Here is a 10,150-nt window from a genome sequence, read left to right on the forward strand (position 1 = left end):
TACACCTGAACACTGCAAAGTAAAGCTTCTCAAAAGAAATTCCTCCCTCCCTTTCAGGCCAAACGTAATCATCAAAAGCCAACCCTAAACCCAAGCAATTCAAATTACAATTATCCCAAATGAAAGTTATTGTTTTTCTAATCCCAGGAACAGCTTGCAAAGGGAGATTTGGGTCTTTCTTTAATAATGTAAAGTTAATACGTAGTCCTCTTGTAATTATCTTTATCAGAAGGCCCTTGTTTAATCTGCATGTTTAGCAGAAAAGTACCAAAAAAAGGGGGGGGAGGTGGGGGAACAGAGAGATCTACTTTAAAGTAGTCGATGTAAGCTGTTTGTAAATCGTTTGCATAAACAGATGAAGCAGGAAATTTCAATCCAGGTGCAAGAGCTGGGATCTGATGGACTGAATCAGACTGAAGTCCCTTTTGGACAAGAATAAGGTTACACAACACACTCTCTCCTCTCTTCTTTGGTTGCAGAGCTGAGCGTGGGGGCAACTACTAGGTGCCTCCTATTAGGGAGATGGGATAGGGTGGAGGGAGAGTAGGTAGGGTGTCAGTGACATGAAAGCTAAAAAGTCAGTAGAGGAAATAAACTTGAACTTGTTCACATTTTCTTAGATACAATTCCATTTCATTATATTCTGTTCAGTTCTTTGGAGGGCAGGCTTCTAGGCTTTGGGAAAGAGAGATGCAAAACAGAGCTATGGGAAGGAGGCAGAGAGAGAGAGAGAGAGAGAGAGAAAGAGAGAGAGAGAGAGAGAGAGAGAGAGAGAGAGAGAGAGAGAGAGAGAGAGAGAGAGAGAGAGAGAGAGAGAGGTCGAGATCTTTATGACTGAGGAAAGGAGAAGAGTAATGTGTAAGACTGGGAAGGTTTGAAGAAATATGTTGTAAACAGGTTTAAATTCTCAATAGGAGTTTTTTTTTTTCCAGTCAAAAGGTAGTAAGGAGCCACTGGAGTTTATTGAGTAAAGGAGTGATGACACGGTCAGAACTAAGCTTTAGGACAACATTTTGGCAGCTGTGTGGTGAGGTTGTATTAGAGTGGGGAGAGATTTGCCAAGACCAATTAGGCTATTGCAAATACTGGAAGACAGAATGATTAGGCTTATTTGAAAATCATGTTTTGCTATGAAGTGGCACGTGTGTAGGAATTTTAAAAGAAATTTGAGGTTTTCGAATTTTTTTCTCTCCAAAATCTTCTATCCATAGGGGTTTTCGAAAGGCACTAATGGAGTGCGCCCCTCTAGAAAAAGAAACAAGAGGAGAGATGTTCGGCTTCAGCCCAGACAGCCTGAGGGTGTAGGAGCTGGGATGGGGGATCTCACAAGCTCCCCATCCCTCACTTTAACCCCACCGTACCCTGCTTCCCCTTTCGTTAACTTCTACAGTCTGGGGAAGGATCGACTTCGAAGGACCCAAATAATTGAAGTAAGACAATCTCAGCCTTGGGGACAGGGGAGAGTTGCGCAAACCAGCAAGCCCCAGCTTCGCTTCGGGAGCGAGAGAGCTGAGAGAAACCCACCCACACCTCCTTCCCCTTGGGGAGATAGAGAGATGAACATCTCGGCGGAAACAGCTAGGGATATTTTGGGGGATTTTTGGCGGGGGGGGGGCGGAGAGAGAGCTAGTGAGCCTCGTAAATCTGGCTTTAGCAGTTACTGATCAGAATAGCCTGACCAAGGGCTTGGCGCTGAGGCCCTCTAAATCTGAGGGGATTGAAAGTGAGAATTTAGAAGAGACAGGAAGGTGTGTGGGTCCCAGGGAGAGGAGGGGCGTGGATATTAAACTGCTTGTAGAGCTAAGGAGGTTTACTCTTTCGAAGAGGTAAAATTAAATGAAACTCCACCCCCACCCCCACGCCTGAAGAGTTTGTAGGAGGAGGGGCGGACTTGGTCAGGACAGATTGAAATGACCAGAAAGAAGATGACAGCTGGACCGGGAGACGAGTAAGGAAAAGGAGGAGGAAAGTATGGAAGAAGTGACCCTGGAAAGGGGGATGGGACTTCCGAAGGGGAGGTAGTAGCTGGGAGCTGAGGGGGAAGCAGCCAGGGATTGAGCTAGGGAAGGGAAGGTGCATTATCAGATTGTAGGGAAATTGGGAGTAATTAATCTTCTGGAATTGAAAGCACGGGACGCCCCTAAGAAGGAAAGGACCCTTCCCCGAGCTGATTGGAGGCCAAGCGCCTTCCCCACTCACTGCCCTGCTTCTCTGGCCCCAGGACCCAGATAAAAAGCTCTGGACGGACTTCGCTCTTCTTCCATCTGCACTCGGGATCCTGCAGAAGCTACCCCAAACAGACAAGCTCCAGAGGGAAGGGCGAAGCCATGACCGGCCGAGATGCGAGCTCAGACGGCAAAACCAAGGGCAAGGCGTTGGTGCCAATTGGCCCAGGGCATGAGAAGGCTTCTCTCAGTTTACGATCCAAAGGCTTTGCCATCAATGACTTGCTGGGCTTGGAGGCAGAGTTGCAGCCTCCCAGTGGCCCCGGGACTGGCTCGGGATGCCAGGTCCCCTCTGGGTCTGGGCTGGGGCCAGGTCCTGGGGCTGGAGCTGGAGTCGGGGGGACCTCTCTGCCCGGGGGCTCCTTACCCTTAGGGTTGGGCTTCTTCTGTGGCTTCGCAGCGCAGCAACCCCCGGCTGGTGGGACCCCCTGTCTGCTGCTCACGGACATCCCCTTCCTGCAGCCCCGAGGACCGGACCCCCATCACCAGCATCACGAGCATCACCAGCGATACCTGCTGGGCTCTGAGAAGCCCAAGGAAAGCGTTTCGGGTAACTTGTGCATGCCTCCCTCGAGACCATTCATTCTCTCTAGGCTTCTCCTCCCAGCCTAGGGCCTAAAGGGTTAAAAAAAAAACCAAACCCTTTCCCCTCACCCACTTCACTTTCCTCACTTTGAGACGAAAGATGCATCTTCCCTAGTTTTAGTTTTTGGCAAATTTCTGTTTCTCTTCTCTCTCCAGATCCAAGGAAAGGTTAGGAAGAGAAGGAAAATGACCAGTTCTATTTAGGGGCTGTGTTGTTGCAGTGGCAGGAACTCTAGATATGTATTCAGAGGACCTGAGTGCAAATCTTGACTCTACTCTTTATGTGACCTTGGGCATGTCACTTAACCTCGTTTTTTTTTCATCTGAAACAGAAGCTTGGATCATTTAATATCTCTCGAAGATCTGAACCAAAGAGACCCACTTAGGGCTATTTAAATCCTGCAACCTCATCTCTCTCCTTCCTTAGGTCTGCTGTTCTTCCTCAAGTTGTGCCCATGATCTTGTTACATACATTCTTTTCTCTAACCCCTGCCTAGAGTCTATCTTGTTTCCCCTTCTGGGGCTGGAGCCCCTCCCCCAGGCGAAAATGTATTTTTGAACTTCCCTTCTCTGCTCCCCTAGGAGTCTGAGGTCAAGATCCAGCAGAGAAACGCACATTTTAGCTGTTTCTCATTTTAGCTTCAGTCTCCCCATCCAGAAATCCTCAATCTAGGCCAGCACGGAGCTTTGATGCTTTTTTCTGAGGAAGGCTGGGTGAACCCCAAGTAGGGTCATGAGACCTGGGGAAATTGATGTTAGTCAGAGTTAAGGAAGTGAGTGGGCTTGTGGGCTGGGCTCCTTGGGACTATTAGGGTCAGGAGATCTTCTCCCTCTCCCCTCTTTGGCAGTCCTCTGTTCACAACTACTTTCTCCTCTGAAAGTCCTGACATTTCAGAGCCAGGAAAAGGAAACAGCCCTGGTATTCATTGTACGCTTGCTGTTAATACAAGCTAGTAATACAATTACTTTTTCAATTACACTGGCACTCCTGACTAATCCCTGGTTTCATTCAAGGTTGCTTCTTTCCCTTACATGTGGCAGTTCTTCAGTACCTAATTTCTTCATCTTTTGAGTTAATTCTTCTGTTCTACCATAGCTTTGTAATCATGAAGACCCAAGTTCAAATTCAATCCTGGGCACATGTTATTAGCTACTTGAATGTGGACAAGTCACCCATGTAACCTCTCCATGCCTAAGCCAGCTCTCTATACATAGACCGTTGCTGATTTGTATTAGTGGAGGGAGTTTTTACATTGATGAATTCCTGTATTCCAAGGCAGATTTTTAAAAAAATAACAACAATAACCATGATAGGATTTTGTTTTTGCTTACTCTGGCTTACCTTTCCTTTGGTGCCTTTTGCTCATACATCTGTTTCATCCCTTGCTGTCCTTGGCCTCCCATCAATCCTTAACATTCACTATTCTACTAGTGCTTTTAAAGAGTCTAAAACCATTTACAGGGCTTCATAATCTTCCCAGGAAAGACATACAGTGGAATGCTTCCTTAGTAGACCTTTCTATAAGTAAGGTTTATCTGATAAGATGTCAGATATTTCAGTGACCTTATTGTTTTCTCACTTAGAAAAGAGTAGAGGCCTGGATAAAAAGTTCATGCCTGGATAGGTAAGGGTGGGAATGAGGAAGCTTTTTCTTTATTGGATCTAGGGCTAGAAGGGAATATCTAGTCTAGATCTTTCATTTTATAGTTGAGGAAATTAAAGGCTGGAGAGGGAAAATCACTTGCATGCAGGTGGTAAGGAGCCAAATAAAGATTTGAGCCCAGGTTCTCTGATTCTCTTGATGAAGTAAAGCCTGGGTGGCCACTTGGGTGTAATGTAGAGGGGTTTTTCCTCAAGTAGACATTGGTCTCAATAGCCTCTGAGGTCCCTTCCACCTCTGAGATATTGAAATTCTGTGACTGGATCTCCTGTTCTTTCCACTATACCATACTAGGTCTTCTGAATCTAAATCCAATGTTCTTTCCACCATGTCATGCTGTCTGGCTGCCTCTGCTTTCTTTCCTTGCTCATCTTCACGTAGATAGTCAGACAAAAGGATGTTCAGGTAGCTAGGTGACGCAGTGGATAATGTTGAAGATTTGAGTTCAGATTTAGCCTTGGACACTTACTTGCTGTGTGACTCTGGCCAAGTCACCTAATTGTTGTCTGCCTCATTTTTTTTTTAAATCTGCAAAATGGGAATAATAATGGCACCTACTCACTCGGATTTTCAAATGTGATAATAAGGTTATCTCAAATGAGATAATGTTTATAAAGTGCTTTGGAAACCTTAAAGAACTATATTAACACTAGTTATTATTGTTATTATTAAATCATGCCCTTGGGTGGAATACTACAGAAGATTTTTTTTTTTTCAACAAGCAGTGCTGTAATTCCAGGATTGTGGGCAATCCATACCCAGAGAGACATACTTGCATACAGATGAGAGTTGGAAAGAGAAAGTCAAGGACAAGAAGAACAGAGCCATAGTGATGAGTTCTCTGAGGGTGGGGCCACTAAATGGATCTGGGTCCTGCCATTCAGCACTGGTCGGTGGGTGGATAACAGGTGTGAGGTGTGGGGAACTGAAGTCTCAGGAGGAAATGATTCCCTCCATATCCTTGCCCTGAGGCCAGCCACTACTGGACCAACCCTAATTATTGTTTCTGATAGAATAGGTTCAATTTTCTTTGCTTTAGAATTATCCAGGACAACCAAACTAGTCCAAGACTCTACTTTCTTTAGGAGGAATGCCTGGAAACTCAGGCCTCCTTGAGATATCTATAAATAGATATCTATGTGTCTATACTATATAAAGCTATATAAGCATGTAGATAGATGTATGTAAATGATGTATTACAGTTGCCCAGTTCTTTCGATTAGCTAATAACTTCGGTATACACAATCAAAATGTGTACAGAACAATCGGAACAATAATTTCAAATTTAAAGAATATATTTTTATTTTCTCCAAATGTTAATAGATGAGGACAGTCTGTCTGAAGACAAAAATGAACTGAAGACACCCACATCACACATTAAGAGGAAAAAGCGGCGGCATAGGTATTGTTTAATGTTCTCTTTTACTTTATAAATGGCTTTTGGAGTTCTTACTATTGTAATTCCTCATAGACATAGCTGGGGCCTGGGATGGGAGTAAATATTTCATGGTTTACAGTGGAGAAGACAAGAATTAAAACAGCTCTTGGGAGGATGATAGGAATGATAATAATCTACTTCAGAAGACATGGACTATTTTTTTTACAGTATTTTTAGGCCAAGGTTTGAGGGGGTGATTTTTTTTTCATTATCTTACTCAAGATCTCTGAAATAATAGAATGGAGCTCATTGAAGAGAACCTAAGAATTAAACCTCTAGAATTTTCAAGAAATCTTGTCTAGTGCAAGAAAGGGCTTCAGCAGTAGTAGAAAGGGACTGGTGGATGAATTACTTCCTTTTTAGTGGAGGGGAATAGGGAAAGAGTGAAGGAGGAAAGAATACTACATAGATAGAAGAGCTAAGTTTTCTCCCACACCTGCATTCCCATATGTATGTTTCCTGCAGGACAGTTTTTACTGCTCACCAACTGGAAGAATTGGAAAAGGCTTTCAATGAGGCACATTATCCAGATGTGTATGCCAGGGAAATGTTAGCTCTGAAAACTGAGCTTCCAGAAGACAGAATACAGGTATTTGAGTTTACGTTCCCCTTTCTCAGATTAAAATACACAGAAGTGTCCTTAAATACCCACACAAACATAACTCATTTCCACTTTTTAACATGTCCTAGAGATAGATGCAAGCACATAGGCATAGTTTAATGCCAGATACTGATATCTTTTTCCATTATAAATGACATCTTGGAGTCCTTACTATTGTAGTCCTTCAAGTTTAAACCCAGTTAAGGGTGGCTTTATCAGACTGACAGAATGCCCAGACCAGTGAGATGCTCCTTTGGAATCCTCAATTAGATTAAAAAAAAATTTTCAATGTGCAGCATCAGCAGCAGTCAAATTATATGTGAGGTTTTTATGTTCCTTTTCCCAAGAAAGTCTTCCAAATCAATAAGAACAACAAAACCAAAGTTAAACAAAACTGGAAAATCATGAATTATTCTTTAAAAATGTTAACATATTAGAAAAATATATTTTATATTATCAACTCATTTTTCTTTTTTGCTGAGGATGTACACAAATTCCAGGGAAACTGTCTACCACTTTAATTGGCAATCACTTTTCATACAGAATTGTTATTTTGGATATCTGTTCTGAAAAATTTCTTAGTTATTTAGTCCACGTTAAGTAAACTGGGGTTATTTTACCCCATTTCAAGAACTCCACATATACATAAAATAGCTTTTCAACATCTTCAGGTGTTTTCTCCCTCCTTTGTCTCCTTCCTGGAATGCTTTATTTATTCCTTTCCAATACTGAACTAGGTCTGGTTTCAAAATAGAAGAGCCAAGTGGAGGAAGAGAGAAAAATGTTGGGGCAGGAGCAGTGTCATGGCAGAGTATGGTCTCTATGGTGCCATGGTGAGACATTCCATACCACTCCCTGAATCAATAATCAACTCTGCCAAGAGTGGGTTGGTGGGCTCCTGTGCTCCATGGTTACTCGGTAAGAAATAATTTGGTACGTATTGAGTAGCTGTTATTACTAAGACCATGTTTGGTAGGTTTACAAAAGAAAAATAATGTGTATGTTTAACAATTGCCCTGCAAATTGTATGCATTTATAAAATGATAGCTGGAATGATAGTGAAGCATTAAGGAATAATCCACTGAATTTAATAAAAGTATCTTGTGAAATAATCCTAAAATTCTAGGATTAGGAGTCATTTTGTCATTGTTGTTGTTCATCCTTACTTCTCAAAGAGGACCAATGACATCAGGAGGGTGATAGTCTTGACTTGCAAGTGAACTGGATTTGACTGAGGCAGAGCTGTACAAAGTCATCAGCCTCAATCTCTCCTCTAGAGTCATTGGAGTCCAGCTGAGGGTCTTCCTTCCCAGATTGATTCTTTTGTGAAGGTAAACTAGGCCATCTTTGGCCTCCATTCTTTCCTAGCCTTTACTTACTGAATGGGTGTTGCCTCTGACAAACTGGCACCTGGGAAAGACCTAGCTTAAAAAAAGAAGCCAGTTTAGAGAACACTTAGTCCCAACTACTCATTTTATAGATAAATAAGCCTAAAGAAGCTTAAAAAAAGAAGCCAGTTTAGAGAACACTTAGTCCAACCTACTTATTTTATAGATAAAGAAATAACCCAAAGAGGTAGAATAATTTACCTGAGGTAATGCAATATGTCTCTTCTGTATTTAAAGTGTTTAATTGTAAGGATTTCTTTGCCTCAAATTATTTTAATTTCTTTTCTTTAATTATATAGATGTATTCTTGATGTTAATTTGTGTGGTAAACTTAATAATTTATTTTTCAGACTTAAAAATAAAAGAGCTATATACTTTATATGACAGATGTAGGTAGATTGAATTTATAAAATCTTACCATTTTAAGTATACTAAAGAAGCTTACTATTTAAAGGAGTTCTATGGTAAAGCACTTTGTATAAAGTGAATAATCATCTTTTTTGGGAAAATCCAGATTTTCTTATTATGTATGTTTGGTAAAGTACATCTATGTAATAGGAAATTCAATAAGTGCATAAAATTCTAATAAAATTATAAATTAATATGTTTTATGAATGACTTAAAATAGCCTATTATATAGTCTGGAGACTTACTGTCTAGCCCAGTATCAACAACCATCTGTCTTTGTGACTTTAGAAAAAGCCACCTTTCTGATCTAGGTTTTTTCATCTTAAAAAAAAAAAGAGGGGGTTGGATTATATGATCTCTCAGGTTTGTTCCAACCTTTAAATATCTCATGATTCTGAATTTTCATGGTTTTTTGAACCTTAGAAATCCATCATTGAAAGGACCCCCTGGGAAGGCTAACCTTTTTTGCTTTATCAAACATTTTTCAGCTAACATCTTACCAGAGATGAAAGGCCTGGGGACAGGGAAATTAAATAAAGGTCTTGAATCAAGAAACTGAGAAATTAAAGAGTACATGGGAATGAATCTGTAGTGGTAGAATTTCATATTTTGAAGTAAGTAGTGTTTAGGGGCAGAGAAGCCATCCTAAAGCCCCTTAAATTATGCTGGATGAATGATCATCTATTTGTAAGCCAGCCCTGATAATAAGGCTTGTCCCTACCTTATTGAGTAGGATCATTTTAGTTCATTTTATGATGATGTTGATGAAAATGATAACACTGCTGACTTTTAAAAATATTTGGTCCCAGTTTCCTTCTGTAAAATAATCAGTTTAGACTGGAAGATTTCTAAGTTTCCTTCCAGCTGTAAGACTCTACTCTTTTTTAAGGGATGCACAAAAAATCCATGGATATGACGAGGAAATCAGGAGGTGAAGAAAAGTTATCAGAAAACTGGAGTTATGAACACCCAGAGGAAGACTTGAAATCAAAGTGCGGAGAGCCCCAGCTGAGCTCTGAAAAAGTCAACCTCATGGACAGCTCAGAAGACATTGCTATTGATCTCTCCAGGACAGCAAAGCAGGAGAAAAAGAAAGCACACTGAAGGCCTTGGATCCTGGGATCATGTTAGTAAAGATCATTGCAATGAACAATGGGAATGAGGAATGAGGGCGTCTCAGAAGGAAAATAACTTCCAGTGGTCCATCCCAAGGCACTTGTGGACATTACATATCTAGCATTAGAATTTTTCACATGTTAAAAATAGCCCAAGATGAAGTATATTGACTTGTTTCTATTTATGGAGTCAGGATCAGATAGGTCAATAAAACTGTCTTTCTAAGCTTCAAAGCTGCTAAGGACAAATTAGTAATTTAGAAAAACTTCCAATTACTTTTAGAATGGAAAGAGTTCAGTAAAAGCACTTGAGTTGATTAAAATGGAGGAAGATTTTGCTTGATCTTCGGAGAACTGGTGGCAGTAAGTGGTATAGAGTTTCTCGGGCATCTTATTGATAGCAGGCACTTAACTCAGTTGAACACATTGTATGCCATGAGGTTTGGTCCAAAATACCCATTCTGAATCTTTAAAGAAGTATAGGTCTTTAAACGGAGACAAAATCAACACAGCCTTGTAGACTACAGGATATTGTCTTCATTTCACTATGAATGTGACTTTGGACCACATTTTTATTTCCTTGCTGATATGCAATAATTTTGTAAACTTCTGAATGGGATTTAACATAACAGAATTTAGACAATTCCAAGTTGTATAAATACAGCCATATTCTCCATCTCCCTTTTCTCTTGAAAGTAGAATATTTTGTGAAATGGCATAGGAAATATT

The 10,150-nt window shown here is 40.9% G+C and overlaps 1 protein-coding gene across 1 annotated transcript; it reads left to right on the plus strand.

The window, feature by feature from the left end:
- Positions 1–2,327: 2,327 nt before the first annotated feature.
- VSX1 (visual system homeobox 1) lies at positions 2,328–9,410 on the plus strand. Its single transcript, XM_027853787.1, has 5 exons — positions 2,328–2,775; positions 5,795–5,873; positions 6,375–6,498; positions 7,248–7,428; positions 9,196–9,410. Exons 1-5 carry the CDS (start codon positions 2,328–2,330, stop codon positions 9,408–9,410), a joined length of 1,047 nt encoding a protein of 348 aa, XP_027709588.1.
- The last annotated feature ends 740 nt before the right edge of the window (positions 9,411–10,150 follow it).

This window comes from Vombatus ursinus, unplaced genomic scaffold (genome assembly GCF_900497805.2).
Source record: "Vombatus ursinus unplaced genomic scaffold, bare-nosed wombat genome assembly UNPS02010219.1, whole genome shotgun sequence".
In the NCBI taxonomy this organism is placed as follows: Eukaryota; Metazoa; Chordata; class Mammalia; order Diprotodontia; family Vombatidae; genus Vombatus; species Vombatus ursinus.

Bases quoted from the DNA above. Each gene is read 5' to 3' on its own strand.
- VSX1 (XM_027853787.1), top strand. From the start codon at position 2,328: ATGACCGGCCGAGATGCGAGCTCAGACGGCAAAACCAAGGGCAAGGCG. The intron at 6,499-7,247 runs GTATTTGAGTTT...ATACTGAACTAG, and splicing joins TTCCAGAAGACAGAATACAG to GTCTGGTTTCAAAATAGAAG. The intron at 7,429-9,195 runs GTAAGAAATAAT...CTCTTTTTTAAG, and splicing joins CTGTGCTCCATGGTTACTCG to GGATGCACAAAAAATCCATG.